The sequence below is a fragment of the Chiloscyllium punctatum genome, chromosome 19 (assembly GCF_047496795.1).
Source record: "Chiloscyllium punctatum isolate Juve2018m chromosome 19, sChiPun1.3, whole genome shotgun sequence".
Taxonomy (NCBI): domain Eukaryota; kingdom Metazoa; phylum Chordata; class Chondrichthyes; order Orectolobiformes; family Hemiscylliidae; genus Chiloscyllium; species Chiloscyllium punctatum.
The window spans coordinates 49,325,718-49,343,574 of NC_092757.1; the positions used below are offsets into that span (position 1 = coordinate 49,325,718).

The 17,857-nt window shown below is 42.2% G+C and overlaps 1 protein-coding gene across 14 annotated transcripts in view; it reads left to right on the forward strand.

Moving 5' to 3' along the window:
* Positions 1 to 17,857, forward strand: part of srrm3 (serine/arginine repetitive matrix 3) — a 779,036-nt gene that overhangs the window by 702,766 nt on the left and 58,413 nt on the right. For all 14 annotated transcript variants that reach the window (XR_011963284.1, XM_072589350.1, XM_072589341.1 and 11 more), the window contains 3 exons: positions 5,341 to 5,376; positions 12,237 to 12,287; positions 17,229 to 17,336. Coding sequence is in view for 13 of the 14 variants with exons in the window: in XM_072589350.1 (XP_072445451.1) it covers positions 5,341 to 5,376; positions 12,237 to 12,287; positions 17,229 to 17,336 (195 nt within the window). In the remaining variant the exon portion in view is untranslated. The remainder of the gene's footprint in view (positions 1 to 5,340; positions 5,377 to 12,236; positions 12,288 to 17,228; positions 17,337 to 17,857) is intronic.

Genomic DNA, 17,857 nt, shown 5'->3' on the forward strand with positions numbered 1-17,857 from the left:
AAGTTTTGAGTTGCAAATATTAACACTCAATTGCTGCAGCTACATTTTAAAATATTTATTCATGGAATATGGGAGTTACTGGCTGGCCCAGCAGTTATTCTCCTTCCCAATTGCTGCATCTTGAAGAGCTACAAAGTTCTTACAGCTACAGTCTTTGAATTGGAAGAACACCACAGAGCTGTTAGGAAGGAAGTTCTAGGAGTGACACAGTGGTACTGTGGTATGGTTCCATGCCAAGGTGTTGTGTGGCTTGGAAGGGTGTTTGAAGGTGGGGAGCTGTCGTACATCAGCTGACCTTGTCTTCTGAGATGGTAGAGGATGTGGATTTGTGAGCTTCTTTTGAGGAGACTTGGTGAGTTACTGTAGTGCCTCTTGTCAATGTGTGTCTGGTGTGAAGGGTGTGAATGTAGAAAGTGGTGGTTTGATTACCAGTCAAATGAGCTGCTATTTCCTAGATGTCAAGCTTCTTGAGTACTGTTGGAGCTGCATCCATCCAGGGAAGTGAGGAGCTTTCCACCACACTCCTGACTTATGTCTTGGAGAAGGTGGACAGACATTATAATGATCTTAAAGTAAGGGAACACTTAGGAAGCAGCGATCATAATATGGTGGAGTTCAGTCTGCAGTTTGAAAGAGAGAAGGCAAAATCGGATGTAATGCTGTTACAGTTAAACAAAGGTAATTACGAGGGCATGAGAGAGGAACTGACGAAAATCGTCTGGAAGCAGAGCCTAGCGGGGAAGACAGTAGAGCAAAAATGGCAGGAGTTTTTGGGTATAATTGAGGACACAGTACAGAGGTTCATCCCCAAGAAAAGAAAGATTATCCGGGGAAGGATTAGACAGACATGACCAACAAAGGAAGTCAGGAAATGTATCAAAGAAAAAGAGATCCTATAAAGTGGCCAAGAGCACCGGGAAATTAGAAGATTGGGAAGGATACAAAAACAAACAGAGGATAACAAAGAGAGAAATAAGGAAGGAGAGGATCAAATATGAAGGTAGGCTAACCAGTAATATTAGAAATGATAGTAAAAGTTTCTTTCAATACATAAGAAACAAACGACAGGCAAAAGTAGACATTGGGCCACTTCAAACTGATTCTGGATTAGTGGTGCTGGAAGAGCACAGCAGTTCAGGCAGCATCCAAGGAGCTTTGAAATTGACATTTCGGGCAAAAGCCTTTCATCAGGAATAAGGAACCGGGATTTATTCCTGATGAAGGGCTTTTGCCCGAAACGTCGATTTCAAAGCTTTATTCCTGATGAAGGGCCTTTGCCTGAAACGTCGATTTCGAAGCTCCTTGGATGCTGCCTGAACTGCTGTGCTCTTCCAGCACCACTAATCCAGAATCTGGTTTCCAGCATCTGCAGTCATTGTTTTTACCTAACTTCAAGCTGATGCTGGAAGCCTAGTGATGGGAGATAAGGAAATAGCTGGAGAACTTAATAAGTACTTTGCGTCAGTCTTCAAAGTGGGAGACATGAGTAATATCCCACCGTTAAAGGGAGTCAGGGGGCTGAGTTGAGTATGGTTGCCATTACAAAAGAGAAAGTGCTAGAAAAGCTTAAAGGTCTTAAAATTGACAAATCTTCTGGCCCCGATGGGCTACATCCTCGAGTTCTGAGGGAGCTGGCTGAGGAAATAGCAGAGGCGTTGGTTGAGATCTTTCAAAAGTCACTGGAGTCAGGGAAAGTCCCGGATGATTGGAAGACCGCTGTTGTAACCCCATTGTTCAAGAAAGGATCAAGACAAAAGATGGAAAATTATAGGCCAATTAGCCTAACCTCGGTTGTTGGTAAAATTCTAGAATCCATCGCTAAGGATGAGGTTTCCAAATTCTTGGAAGAGGATGGTCGGATTAGAACAAGTCAATATGGATTTAGTAAGGGGAGATCGTGCCTGAAAAACCTGTTAGAATTCTTTGAAGAGGTGACAAGTAGGTTAGACCAGGGAAACCCAGTGGATGTGGTCTATCTAAACTTCCAAAAGTCCTTTGATAAGGTGCCACACGGGAGGCTGCTGAGTAAGGTAAGGGCCCATGGTGTTTGAGGTGAGCTACTGGCATGGCTTGAGGATTGATTGTCTGATTGAAGGCAGAGAGATGGGATAAGAGGTTCTTTTCCGGAATGGCAGCCGGTGACAAGCGGTGTCCCACAGGGTTCAGTGTTGGGGCTGCAGCTGTTCACATTATATATTAATGATCTGGATGAAGGGACTGGGGGCATTCTAGTGAAGTTTACCGATGATACGAAGTTAGGTGGACAGGCAGGTAGTACTGAGGAAGTGGGGAGGCTGCAGAAGGATCTAGACAGTTTGCAAGAGTGGTCCAGGAAATGGCTGACGGAATTCAATGTGAGCAAGTGCGAGGTCTTGGACTTTGGAAAAAAGAATACAAGCATGGACAACTTTCTAAACAGTGAGAAAATTCATAAAGCCAAAGTACAGAGGGATCTGGGAGTGCTAGTCGAGGATTCTCTGAAGGTCAACATGCAGGTTGAGTCCGTGATTAAGAAAGCAAATGCAATGTTGTCATTTATCTCAAGAGGGTTGGAATATAAAAGCAGCGATGTGCTACTGAGACTTTATAAAGCTCTAGGTAGGCCCTATTTGGAGTACTGTGTCCAGTTTTGGGCCCCACACCTCAGGAAGGACATACTGGCACTGAAGCATGTCCAGCGGAGATTCACACAGATGATCCCTAGAATGGTAGGTCTAACATACGAGGAACGCCTGAGGATCCTGGGATTGTACTCTTTGGAGTTTAGAAGGTTAAGGGGAGATCTCATAGAAACTTACAAGGTAATACATGGCTTGGAAAGGGTGGACGCTAAGAAATTGTTTCCGTTAGACAAGGAGACTAAGACCAGTGGGCACAGCCTTAGAATTAGAGGCGGTAAATTCAGAACAGAAATGCGGAGACATTTCTTCAGCCAGAGAGTGGTGGGACTTTGGAATTCATTGCCGCGGAGTGCAGTGGAGGACGGGACACTAAATGTCTTCAAGACAGAGATTGATCAATTCTTGATGTCACAAGGAATTAAGGGCTACAGGGAGGATGTGGGTAAGTGGAGTTGAAATGCCCATCAGCCATGATTAAATTGCGGAGTGGACTCGACGGGCTGAATGGCCTTACTTCCACTCCTATGTCTTATGGTCTTACAGAAATTGGGGAGATAGAGGTGAGTTACTCGCTGCAGAATTCTAGCCTCTGTCCCACTACTGTATCTATTCAGTTTCTGGTCAGTGCTAATCCCCAGGATTTTGCTGGTTAGAGATTGAGTGATGGTAATGCCATTGAATTTCAAGGAAGGATTGGTTGGTTAACTTTTGTTGGACATAGTCATCGCTTGACACAAGCCTGAATGTTGTCAAGATCGTGCTGCATTTTGTTTCAGTACTGGAGGAGTTGTGAATAGTGCTGAACATTGTGCAATCATCAGTGAACATCCCACTTCTGACCTTATGATGCAGGTTGAGTCATTGATGAAGCAGCTAAAGATAGTTAGGCTTCAAACACTCTTCTGAGGAACTCCTGCAGAGATGTGTAGGAGATGATTAACCTCCAAAACCCAAATGTTCATGGACTCTTGATCCAGCCTCAATGATACTTGACACAGCTGTCAACCATTTTGTCTTGGAAGGAAGAATAAGAGGGGAAAGGAAAAGCTGGTCCAATCAACTTCATGTACTCAGCTCACCCAAAGACCAGTGATATGAGAAACATCTCCACATTGTTGGTTCAAGGAGCGATGCTGTAACTGCTGGGACTGGAAAACTTTCTCTTCTGCTCTGAGGATTAGGTTTTGATCTTGCTAACAGTTGTGTTGGAGCACAGTACTGTGCATTCAGCTGTTACAATATTATAACACTCAGTGCTATGATGGCCTCTGATACGATGCATATCGCTTCATCTCTGAGAGAAGGTAGTGTTCATCAAGCTTAGTTGGGTGACTCTCACCCTGCCATTCCCTCTCCCTTTCCCTGCAAGCATCCTCCTAAGTGTTCCCTTTTAATGAGTGAGATCTATGATACCACTTTAAGGGATGGTCTCTCCTTACTTTAGTTGTGTGCTGACCCTTTAAAGTTTAGACCAAGAACTGCAAGGTTCTGAAGCTCATCAATACTGTGTCCCATGAGTCAGTCTCCTGGTAGTTCAAAGCACTTTGAGTCAGTCAATGTAGCCAAATACAAGACATCAACTTTTACTGGGCTGCAGCAGACAGATAAAGCAGAGAGGCTAACTAAACTGTTGAATTTTACTTAAAGTATATACAAATGGGCAAGCAATTTTCTAGAAGGTAAAGTGGAGGGCAGCAGGAAGAGGGGACGACTTAGGCATAGTTCATTGATGGACTTTACAGAGCAGTTGCCGACAAGCTACAATGGATATATAATGATGGACCTACACAGAAGAAAATAGCATACCCATGAGCAACAGGGCAGCTAAACATATAGGTAAGATTATGGGTGAGTTTTCCATTTTGTTCCCTTCCTGCTCTGATTTAATCACTTATAGTTTTCCTGCCACTGGGAGTCTGATCCACAGACACAACCTCAACTAGTTTGAAACATTTTTTAAAAATCAACCATATTTGGTGCCAGCAGTTTCTTGGCATTATTGTCTTAATCTTGAAAGTAGGGCTTAACTTATATTTGAAAATGCTCCCAAATATTGAGTGTTCATGAGATGTAGATATATTGAAACTAGGAACACACCACTGGATGATATGAGACCCAACCTGCCACTGCAGCACTACTGACTTCATCTCTGTCTCAGCCAAGAAACCAAGATATTGACCCTGATCTAATTGAGACCTGCCATGTTCCCTGCTCTGACACACCCCAGGGAATTTTGCCCTATCTCTTTGAATTAGAAGACAGATAAAATAATAAGGAAATGTGGATGCAAGTGTTATAGTTTGAAAAACCTTTAATTAGAATGTCATCTAATTATTGTAAAATCATTTCAACAGTTGAATCCCAATATCTTGAAATTGGGGCCTGCATCCTGTCAGATAGCCTTTTAATATTCTACTGAAGCCTTCTGAATAGACTTTTTCCATCATTAAATACACATCTGAGAGAAAATTACATTTGTGTTTCTAGTGCATGGCAGCTTCTAAGGCAGTAGAAGGAGATCTTGAGAAATAGCTAAATGTTGCATTCTAATGATCAGAAACTGGTTATAAAGAAAATGGTTTTTCTTATTTGAAATGAACCACTCATTGAAATACTCTGCAAGTTCCTATTGAAGATAGTTCGTTGAGGTATTATTGTGCATTATGCCAGAGATAGCATCAATTGAAACCTGTATTTACTGACTTCTCATCCTGTTCAGGTCTGATTCAGGCTCCAGAAAAAAGAGGAGGCATAGGTAAGCACAGAAAACCATCCGATACGGTTGTAAAATATCCATATCAGTGTTCATTGCTAATGCTCACCCATCCAACCATTCCATTCACAAGGATCATATTTTAATCTGCAGTGAAAGATGAAAATCAAATTTCAGCGTTCCAAAAGTTGCCGCCTCTTCCTAATTCTGAAACTCTACTCTTGGCTGGTGAGATTATGGATAATGTCCAGAGACTTCTTTCTTACTGAAATTCATTGAACTTTCAATCACCAATGAGTCCATTTCAGCATACAGGAAAATTAAGTGGCAGGAAAGGTAGACCTCATCTTCCAAACGTGAAAGCTGGAAATTTGCAATCAATAGCCAAATGTCTATTCAGTAACCAGAATGATTGATGATATCATTTCTGAAGATATAATAAAATTTGTGCACTGGGATTGGTTATTTATCTGTTGCATGTGAATGACTCACTTCTCTCCTTAGACTGAAAGCAATTTGGGTGAACTGCACAAAGTAATCTGATTGTATTTTCAGTTAGAATGAGCTCGAGGAGTATGGGACTGTACTGCTCTTTGTATCATTGCTTTTCGAATTGAGATTTAAATCAGTTATAATTCCATTGACATATTCAAAATGATATTACAGTTACGAGAACATTGTCAGAATTTTAATAAGTCTTAAGTACTATAAAAAAGTACAATAATTGATCTACATTTTGCCCAGAGGTACAGTTAAAAGCAACAATGCAGGCCCCTATCAAATTTGATTGAACCAAAAGAATTTTATAATTAGGTGAGGTAATGTTATGCTTGTATTTTAAAATTCTTTTCTAATAACTTGCATTTATAAAGTGCCTTTAACAAAGTGAGTATGTTAAGGTGCCTCATGGGAATACAAAGAGAGAAAAAATGACATAGTGCCACATAGGAGGTATTAGAGAAGGAGATCAAAAGATTCACTAACTCCAACCCTCAGTCCAGTCCCGATCTGGTGCCTCACCGCACCCATCAACCATTTTCACACAACATTCAGATAGCTTAGTTTTAATCTTTGGAAAGATCTCCCTAAACTTCTCTGAATACCTCTCAATCTCACTCTGCCTTCAATAGACGTCTTCAATACCTTTCCCTCAATTCTAGCCTCCACCTAATTTAATTGTTCCCTTCCTAGCCTGGCACACCGTTTCATTTTGCCTACTTGTGAAAAGCTTTTGGACTTTATTTATACAGGTGTAATGTCTCAAATTCAACTGTCCAAACACCAGAGAGTCAGAAAAACAAACATTTTTATCATGTACAGCACATCAGTTTTAGTTAAGTAAAATAAAAAAAGTCAAAAAGTGTGGTGCTGGAAAAGCACGGCTGGTCAGTCAACATCCGAGGAGCAGAAGAGTCGATGTTTCGAGCATAAGCTCTTTATCAGGAATGGGGGGGTGTAGGGATCTGAGAGATAAATGGGAGGTGTGTGGGGCTGGGGGTAGGTAACTGGGAAGGCGATAGGTAGGAGAGGCTCTTGGGGTTGGTGGGTAGGAGGGGTGCAGTGAGAGAGAGACTCACCGCAATCCTTGTAGATGGAGGAGAACTTCTCCAAGGTGGGCATCCTTGGAAGAGGCTTTGCAGTAAAGTTATAATCAACTGGGAGAAAGTGAGGACTGCAGATGCTGGAAATCAAAGTCAAAAAGTATGGTGCTGGAAAAGCACAGCAAGTAAGACTCCTCGGATGCTGCCTGATCGGCTGCGCTTTTCCAGCACCGCACTTTTTGACTCTGATCTGCAGTCCTCACTTTCTCCCTAAAATAAAACAAACCTATCTGGATAATTCAGCTCGCCCTGCATTAACACGATGCAGCTCCAGACTAGTTATCACCTGCTTCACTTGCTGGCTGGTTTATTTCCGCATTGCAAGTGACCCTTGACCCCATCTGACCAAGCTTGCCAAAAATCCAGCATGATCCAAAATCCAGTAGTCCTTTGTTCTAAAGTTGCTGGTTTTGAGACCCTATATATGTATTGTCCATCCTGTAAATGAGCATTGGTTTTGTATCATGGATACTTGGTGCAATAATCATATTTATGTTGCATTGATAGGCTTCCATTACCTAAAACTCAATTCCCCAGCATTATTAAGGAGGTTGTGTATCACGGTACTGTAGGTACTAGTGAATGGACAAGAGGCATTCATCTAAAGTTGAAGAAGCATAGGACTTGGTGACAGAAATGGGCTATTTGGGACTGCACCACCATTCAGTAAGATCGTGAGTAATCTCTTTGTGGACTCAGTCCCATTTTCCTGTCTGTCCCCATAAACCTTGATGCCATTCTCAATCAAAATTATATCCACTCTGCCCTGAATGAATTGAGTGACACAAGCTCCACTGCCTGCTGGGAAACAGAACTGCACTGACTATGATCGTCTGAGAGAAAAATAAATTATTGACATTTTATCTCTTTACGCAGAAAAATGAACAGTTTTCATACATAGGTAAAAACAATGACTGCAGATGCTGAAAACCAAATACTGGATTAGTGGTGCTGGAAGAGCACAGCAGTTCAGGCAGCATCCAACGAGCAGCGAAATCGACGTTTCGGGCAAAAGCCCTTCTTCCTGATGAAGGGCTTTTGCCCGAAACGTCGATTTCGCTGCTCGTTGGATGCTGCCTGAACTGCTGTGCTCTTCCAGCACCACTAATCCAGTTTTCATACATAGTCACTTTATCGAGTTCAGTCAAGAAATGAACTGAGGCCTCTGAGTAACTCTGAGGCCACTCTTGGTCCATAAAACTTTTCCAAGATGCTTTTAGGACCTATATAGTCAAAAGTCACATGACACCAGGTTACAGTCCAAGTTTGTTTGAGATCACAAGGTTTTGGAGCAACACTCTTTCATCAGGTGTCGTGAAAAAGGGCACACCAACACAGAATTCATAGGCAGAGAGATCAAAGGATCATACAATTGGTGTAAGTTCAATGAACAAACCTAATGAACAAACAAAGTTGATGGAGAATTCTATTAGAAAGGAAAAGAGAAAATGCTGGAAAATCTCAGCAGGTTTGGCAGCATCTGTAAGGAGCGAAAAGAGCTGACATTTCACGTCTAACTGACCCTTTGTCAAAGCTAAAAAAAAGGGAGAAATAGGGAGGTATTTATACTAGGCTGAGGGAAGGTAAGTCATGGCTCCAGAAGCAAAGGTAGCAATAAAGAGGTGATAATGACAGTGCAGAGAGAGATTATAGGGATATTAGGAGCTGTGAATGACCAAGGCTGAAGCCAGTGCTATGTGACAAACTATGTGGGGGATGGGGGGGGGGGGGGAAGGGTGAAGCAGAGGCAAAATGGGAAACAGGGGAGAAGGGTAGCAAAGGGGGAAGAGGAGAGAAAAAAGGTGATGAGAGAGTGGAGTGTTAGGTGTGATGGAGGAGTGGACTAGGTTGTCACGAAAGGTAAGATCTACCTTTCTCCCCTGTTTCCCATTTTGCCTCTGCTTCACCCTTCCCCCCCACATCCCCCACATATTTTGTCACATAGCACTGACTTCAGCATTGGTCATTCACAGCTCCTACTATCCCTATAATCTCTCATTATCACCTCTTTACTGCTACCTTTGCTTCTGGAGCCATGACTCACCTTCTCTTAGCCTAGTATAAATACCTCCCTATTTCTCCCTTTTTTTTAAGCTTTGACAAAGGGTCAGTTGGACTCGAAACATCAGCTTTTTTCTCTCCTTACAGATGCTGCCACACCTGCTGAGATTTTCCAGCATTTTCTCTTTTGGTTTCAGATTCTATCATCCACAGTAATTTGCTTTTATCTATTGGAAAGGAGATGCAAGTTTTGAATGATTAAGATGCAAATTCAGGATCTGTTTCAAGTCAGATTCTGATTCTGCCCTTAGAAAATGAAAGGTTTTATCAGTGTCTGCCTAACTTTCCAAACTTCAATCAGGCAGAGATACAAAAGGCGACATCTCACATCAGACATTGAATTGTAGGTGCATATACACAGGATCTGCTCTGATGAGGAGGAATGAGATGGACACCTGAAGGGACCCTCATAAAAATGGGATACAATGCTCAACTCACCAATCACCAGTTCCGATGTGCCACAGGGAAAAATCGCAGCAATCTCCTCAGAAGGCACAGGACACGACAGAGAGGACCCTTCATCATCCAGTAGTTCCCAGGAACAGACAGACTATGCCATGTTCTTTGTGGCCTTCAACACATTATCAATGGCGACAAGCATCTTGCCAAGATCTTTCCTACACCTCGACTTCTCGCCTTCAAATAACTGCCAAACCTGAAATGGACCATTGTTTGCAGCAAACTACCCAGCCTTTAGGACAACATTGACACCGCACAACCCTGCCACAGCAACCACTGTACGACCTATCAGGTCATCAACATGGATACAATCCTCACATACACAGCAGATACTCATCCGACTCAGCCAGTGTTGTCTATCTCATATACACAGGCAAGGATGCCCCAAGGCATGAAGGTGTAGTGGACAGCGAAGAGGGTTACCTCAGATTACAACAGGATCTGGACCAGATGGGCCAATGGGCTGAGAAGTGGCAGATGGAGTTTAATTCAGATAAATGCGAGGTGCTGCATTTTAGGAGAGCAAATCTTAGCAGGGTTTATACACTTAATGGTAAGGCTCCGGGGAGTGTTGCTGAACAAAGAGACCTTGGAGTGCAGGTTCATAGCTCCTTGAAAGTGGAGGTGCAGGTAGATAGGATAGTGAAGAAGGCGTTTGGTATGCTTTCCTTTGTTGGTCAGAGTATTGTGTACAGGAGTTGGGTGGTCATGTTGCGGCTGCACAAGACATTGGTTAGGCCACTGTTGGAATATTGCGTGCAATTCTGGTTTCTTTCTATCGGAAAGATGTGAAATTTAAAAGGGTTCAGAAAAGGTTTACAAGGATGTTGCCGGGGTTGGAGGATCTAAGCTACAGGGAGAGGATGAACAGGCTGGGGCTGTTTTCCCTGGAGCATCGGAGGCTGAGGTTTATAGAGGTTTACAAAATTATGAGGGGCATGGATAGGATAAATAGACAAAGTCTTTTCCCTGGGGTGGGGGAGTCCAGAACTAGAGGGCATAGGTTTAGGGTGAGAGGGGAAAGATATAAAAGAGACCTGAGGGGCAACTTTTTCACGCAGAGGGTAGTACGTGTATGGAATGAGCTGCCAGAGGATGTGGTGGAGGCTGGTACAATTGCAACATTTAAGAGGCATCTAGATGGGTATATGAATAGGAAGGGTTTGGAGGGATATGGGCCGGGTGCTGGCAGATGGGACTAGATTGGGTTGGGATATCTGGTCGGCATGGACAGGTTGGACCAAAGGGTCTGTTTCCATGCTGTACATCCCTATGACCTATGACTCTATATTGGCGAGACAATGCAGACGTACAAAGACAATTGCCAGACAAGAATACCAGTTTTCTCCCAGTCGGGGAACACGTCAGCAGTCAAGGATATTCAGCCTCTGTTCTTCGAGTTAGCATCCTTCAAGGTGGACTTCAAGATACACATCAATGCAGAATCACCGAGCACACCACACTGTTCTGTATCTGTAAAATCTTCCTCACTGTTTTGATAGCATCCCCTTGATAAATTGTTATCTCTCTCTCTCTTTCACACACACTCACACACACACACTCACACACTCACTCACTCACACACACTGTGTCTCTCTCTCAAACGCACACGCTCTCTCACACACTTTCTCTGACACACACACACACACTCACATTCACACATGCACCCCTACACACACTCTCTCGCTCATACTCACACACCCCTGCACACACGCACTCTCACACACATGTTCTTTCACACATATATACTCTGTCTCACACACAGACTGTCTCTCAAGCGCCCGCGCACACACAAGCACATTTATGTATAAAATCTATGGGGTGAATCATTTCATCCAAGATGTTTGTTTTTTTGCAGATACATTCTATTTTGTTCAAACAACACACAATTTGTAATTACCATCAGTCAGGGTGGCATTTTATAAATTCCTGCTTTTGGGATAGAACTTGGCGACAGATTCTGAATAAGGTTTCACACCTACAATTCAGTGTCTGACTGACCTGAGTTGTCACTTCTGCATCTCTGCTTGATTGAAATTTGGAAAGTAGACAGACACCAATAAAATCTTTAATTATCTCAGGGCAGTGACTTGGAACAAATTCTAAATTTGCATCTTAATCAATCTAAACTTTCATCTCCTTTCCAACAGAGTTCTCCTTCAGCCATTTTAGGTTTGTTCACTCCACTTGCACCAATTGTATGATCCTTTAATCCCTTTGCTTATAAACTCTGTGTCAGTGTGCCCCCATTCCCTACAGCTGATGAAAGAGTGTTGCTCCAAAAGCTTGTGTGATTTCAAATAAATTTGTTGGACTATAACCTGGTGTGGTGTGATTTTTTGACTTTGTCCAGCCCAGTCCAACACCAGCACCACTACATCAGAACCTTCACAGTGTATAAGTGTATACTGCCACAATTACAGTTCCTGCTGAAAACCTCTGTATACATTATAGTGAGTAGCTACAAATGCAATAAGGTTGGTGAGAAACAGTAGGAAGTGTTCAACTATGCAAATGGTCCATTGGATTGATTATCCTTCCCTGAGCTAGTAATATTTGGTGCTAACATTTAGAATGAATTATGCAAAATATTCTATTTTCCAAAGCTAGCATTGTCAACTCTGATGAGCACAGACATTATTTTTTTTTAAATGAACTTTACCAGAAGAAATCCACCTGCTGAAAGGTTTGTGCACTGACATCAGAGGCAGCAGGTTTGTGGCTGTGACATTCTGGAGAAATGTTGTATTGTTCCCTAATTTGCAATAATTTGTCTTGTAGGTCTACAACTCCTAAAAGCAAACGCAGAGACAGAATCAAACAAAGAAAGCGGTAGGTTGAATTATTTAATAACCTGCTTTGTTACCTTTTATTCTTTGTTTTGGTGTCAATGGAATTAATTAAAAACGTTCAGTCAATGCATGTTCATCCAAACACAAGAATCTTATATGATGAGGAATATAAATTGGTCAATTTGGAAACGTCCTATGACAATGCTTTAATGTGAGCAACAGAATTCAACACCAGTTAGATCCAGGGACTGAATTCACCTTCAATCTTCCGAAACACATGCCATCACATTCCTGTTGCTACCTGGAGAAGGTTCTGCTTTTCCACTTACCTGTGTTTTCTCGCCATAATGTGTTTTTATGCTCCTTTTTAATCTTTCATTTCAAGCTCAGTTTCTATCAATAACTTTTTTATTTTACACAAATCTTTGGTGAATCAGTTACACCTACAATCTGGAGGGTGGTGTTAGAGAGGCACAGTTCTGTGAGAACATCCCACTTAGTACCAATGGGTACAGTACAGTCCTGCTCCTAATCTCGACTTTGGCATCTGTACTAGGCCCAGTGTTCTCAGAGTACTGGTGTTGCAGCCATGATTTGGAGATGCCGGTGTTGGACTGGGGTGGACAAAGTTAAAAATCACACAACACCAGGTTATAGTCCAACAGGTTAAATCTGTTGGACTATGACCTGGTGTTGTATGATTTTTAACCGTGTTGCAGCAAGCAGTGTGAAGATGACTGTGCAAGTGAGAGAATCGAAGTAACGTGGATTAACGTGGTTTCACAACAGAGACAGTATATAAACATCGGACAATCCAAACAGGTCTTGTGAGACAGTGGTAGTCTCCCTACTTCTGGATCAGAAGGTCTGGTTTCAAATCCCATCTGCCTTGGAGATATGTCATAGCATGTCCAAACAGATTGATTAAAAGTAGCATTATCAATGGAGACCAAACATAGTCGCATGTAACCTATTGAAGGGTGTTGGCAATCAGTCAGCTGCTGCTTCATTTAAAATCGGAGACAATGAAAATTGCAGATGCTGGAATCCAAATGAAACAAGCCAGAGGCTGGAAGAACACAGCAAGCCAGGCAGCATCAGAAAGTGCTAAAGCCAATGTTTCAGGTTTAACCCTTCTTTGGGAATGGAGGTAGGGGTAGAGGGAGCTGCAGATAAAGTGGGATGGGGGGGGGAGGTGGTTTGGATGGGGAGAGAGGCAGAGTGGTGAGGAATACAGTTGGTGGGTAGAACCTGGTTGGTCGTTGGTCGATGAATCCGGTTGGTAGCTGGAAGAAGGACTTGGTGGGCGAAATGGAAGGGAGGAGGAGGGGCTGCAAAGGGAGTCGGGAGCTGGGAAGGGAGGTTATTTGAAATTGAAGAACTCAGTGTTGAGTCCTCCAGGCTGTAGGCTGCCCGGGTGGAAGATGAGTTGTTGTTCCTCCAATTTGCAGTTTGATTCACTGTGGCAATGGAGGAAGCCAAGGTTGGTCATGTTGGAAAGGGTGTGGAAAGGGGAATTAAGATAGGCGGTGACTGAGAGGTCAGGTCAGCCCCGCAGGCCTGGCTGAGATGCTCGGTAAAATGTGTCCTTACTTTACATTTGATCTCACCGATGTAGGGAAGACCATATTGGGAGCACTGGATACAGTAAACTAGGTTGAATTAGAGGCAGGCGAACCTCTGTCTCATCTGGAAGGACTGTTTGGGGCCCTGGATGGAGGTAAAGGGGCTGGTGTGTCGGCAGGTTTTCATCTTTTACGGTTACAGAGAAGCTACCGGGGTGGGGTGGGGGGAGTAGGTTAGCGGTATTAGTGGGGAGAGTGGCACGCACCAGGGATTGGCGAAGGGAATGGTCCTTGTGGAAGGCAAAGAGGGGTGGGGAGGGGAAGGTGTTCTGGGTGGTGGGGTCCAGTTGGAGTTGGTGGAAACTTTTGAGGATGTGTAGACTGGTGGGGTGGAAAGTGAGAGCAAAGGGGACCCTGTCTATTATGTTTGGCGAGGGGAGGAGGGGAGGCATTTCGACCAGTGGAACAGTGAATGGAGGAGGTACAGTGGAGGGCTGTCTGAATGACACAGCAGGGAGAAAAGCATTATTCATTCCAAATGTCCACCTTTTTCTGATTGCCATTGGGAGAAACCAACATGAATCGGTCTGATACTCTGAGAAGCATGTGTTTTATACACAGGTGAGAAACTCCAAGTTTAACCTCACTTAAATGCATGTGCTGACATATCATGAGGAAAAGGAATTGGCTATCTCAGTCCCCAGGGTTATTCAAACTGCTCGTTATCACTTCCACACCATTTTCCTTCCTTTGTCCCAGAAACCTTTATACTCCTACATGGCAAAAATCCAACAATGTCAACTGTACTAACATTCACAGCCTGATGAATGACACCCTTCCAATTCTCTGCTTTCCTTTCTATAAATAAATAAATAAATCTTGATAAAATAAATCTTAAGTTGAATTTCCTGGTAAGGCGTTCCATCCATACTTAAAATAGAAGAGAGTTAAGAAAGTGAGCTTTTGTCCCAAAAAGAGAGAGTCCATGGAAAATAAGAAGATGGTGTTTGAATTGAATAGGGATTTTGTATTGGTCTTCACTTTGTAAGTCTGTGATTGTTGCTATTTTTCAATGCTGCATATGGAGGCCATTTGACCCATCATGTCTGCACTGGCTCTCTGTACGTTCTGACTTTGTGCAAATTTCCTGCCTTTTCTCCATAGCCCTGTCAATTGTTTCTATTTGAACAACCAGCCAATGTTTTCTTGAATGCCTCAGTTCAACTCTCCTCCACCATTTCTCCAAGCAGTGTATTCCATAACGTAACTGCTTGCTGTGTGAAAAAAATTCCCGTCTCCCTGCATTTGCTTCTTTTACAAAGCACTTTAAAACTATGCTCTTGAATACTCAATCTTTATCCGAGTGAAAACAGCTTTTACCAAACAGCTTCTGTCTGCTCTTTCCAGACTCCTCATGATTTTGAAAACTTCGATCAAATTTCCTCCCCAAAGAAAGCAGTCCCAACCTCTCTCTAATGTTTCCTCATACTGAAGTTTCTCATCCATGGAACCATTCTTGTAAACCTCTTCTGTACTCTCTCCAATGCATTCCCAACCTTCCTACAGTGTATGTGCAGTATTGTACGTTGACCTCCAGTTGAGGTCGAACCGTTCTCTTACGTAGGCTCATCATAATCTCCCTTCTCTTGAAGTCCCTGTTAATCAAGCCAATAGAAAATGGCATGCTTTTCTAACAGCTCTCTCTGCCTCTCCTCTCACCTTTACTCATTTATGCCCATGACTCACTGCTCCTGTACACCCTTTACACCCTATGTTGTATTTTATACTGTCTCCCGGTGTTCTTTGTATCAAAGTATATCACCTCTCACTTTCTGCATTGAACTTCATCTGCAACCTATCTGCCCAGTCTACCAACTTGTTAATGTTTTTTGAAGTTCTACAATGTCCCCTTCCTAGTTTAGAGTTCTCCCAAGTTTTGTGTTCTCCCAAATTATCCCCTACACACCAAGATTTTGATTATTTCTATATATCAAGGAAAGCAAGGGTCCCAAGACCAACCCCTGGGGAACTCTGTTACAAACCATTCTCTGCCTGGAAAAGACTATTTCTCTCAGTTTTCCATCACTCAGCCAGTTTTGTATCCATATTTCTGTTGTCTCTTTTATTTCAGAACTATCACTTTCTTCGCCAGTGGCACAATATTGAAACCATTTTGGAAGTCCATGTATGGAACATCAAGAGCCATTCCCTCACTAAACCTTTGTGTTGCCTTCAAACGTTCATCAATTAGTCAGACACAATGTTCCCTTAATAAATCCATAACAACTTCCAAATTAACCCACATTTTTTCCAATGTGACTATTTATTCTATCCCAAATAATTGTTGTACACCAGTGAAATTAAACTGACTGATCTTTTCTCTTGGGTATGATAATTCAAATCTAGAGGGCATACTTTTAAAGTGAGAGGGGAAAATTTTAAGAGACCTGAGGGAAACTTTTTCACACTGAGGGTGTTGCATGTATGGAATGAACTGCCAGAGGAAGTGGTAGAGGTGGGTACAATTACAACATTTAAAAGACATTTAGACAGGTACTTGAATAGGAAATATTCAGAGGGATGTGGGCCAAATGCAGGCAGACGGAACAACTTTAGTTTGGGAAAAGTGGTCAGCATGAATATGTTGGACTGAAGGGTTTGTTTCCATGCTGTATGATTCTGACTCTATGATGGAGTGCTACATCAAAGATTATTGTGGAAAATAGAAGCTGTTGATATGAGGAGGCAGCATATTATCATGGATTGAAGATTGGCTGGCTAACAGTAAACAGAGGAGTCATGAATGAGTTAATATTCTATTTGGCAAGATATCCAATTTCTTTGTTTGATAGTCCAGCAATCTGTTCAATTTATGTGTCACAGGGATCAGTGCTGGGGCTTCAAGGTTTCACAATTTATAGAAATGGTGTAGATGAACAGACCAAAGATATGATTGGAAAATTTGCTGGTGACACAAAGATAGACAGGAAAATAAGTTGTGAGGATGATCTAAGGTGGTTATAAAGGGATAAAGATGGGTTAAGTAAATGGACAAAATTCTGGCAAATAAAGTATACTATGGGAAAATATGAAATTGCCCATTTTGGCAGAAAAAATATAAAATGTTCATAGGGACTTGACAAACATGGAAGCCAATTTACACAATAATATGAAGAATTTTTGATGGTATTTCTGGTGATCTTTATAATGGTGAATCAAATTTTGACATTATGAATAAGAATTGTGCCACCCAATAAAATAATAGAACAGACTTTGATTTGCTGAATAGCCTATTCCTGTTTTATATCATTAACAGTCTCTTATAATCCTGAACCCCCCTTTGTTGATTCTACTGTCATGGAAGAATTTTGTTTTGTAATGGTCGACACCTCATACATTGCTCCTTTCCTAAATAGATCACCCAGTGAATCACCACCACGGAAGTCACACAAAGGACGGAGTTGCTGCAGCTCTCGTAGCATCTCTGCATCTTCAGTACACAGTTCCTCCAAATCTCTGAGCAGGTTAGTGTATTTCATTCTGCTGCAATACTGAATTGTTCAGGTGCGGTCTGTTTCCTCATTTTTCCGCACTATCCATTCCTTATTCATAAGTGGATATAACAAACCATTGTAAACAAATTTTTAAAACCAAAAGTTTGTCAAGAAAGTATTTAAAACAATCATTTGTCTAGCCGCAGACTGCCTATAGTAGCTTCCTGATCCTTTTGCTCACTCAAAGGAAATTGCTGTCCAGTCCATTATTTATTGCCTATCCCCAACTAGCCTGAAGAAGGAATTGGTAAGCCATCTTCTTGAATCTCTTCCTTTTTTTAGGTTACAGGGACACACACAATGCTGTTAGGAAGGGAGTTCACATGACTTTAACTTTTAGCAAGACTATTCCACTATAACGTCCTGTGTCTATATTTAGAATAGGAATTTCCCCATAAATATTTTGTATGGGATTTGCATTCTATTGCTGTTGTTGTGCGACACATCCTCCTTTACATCTCCTAAACCTTCATTAACAAATAGGTCAGAGC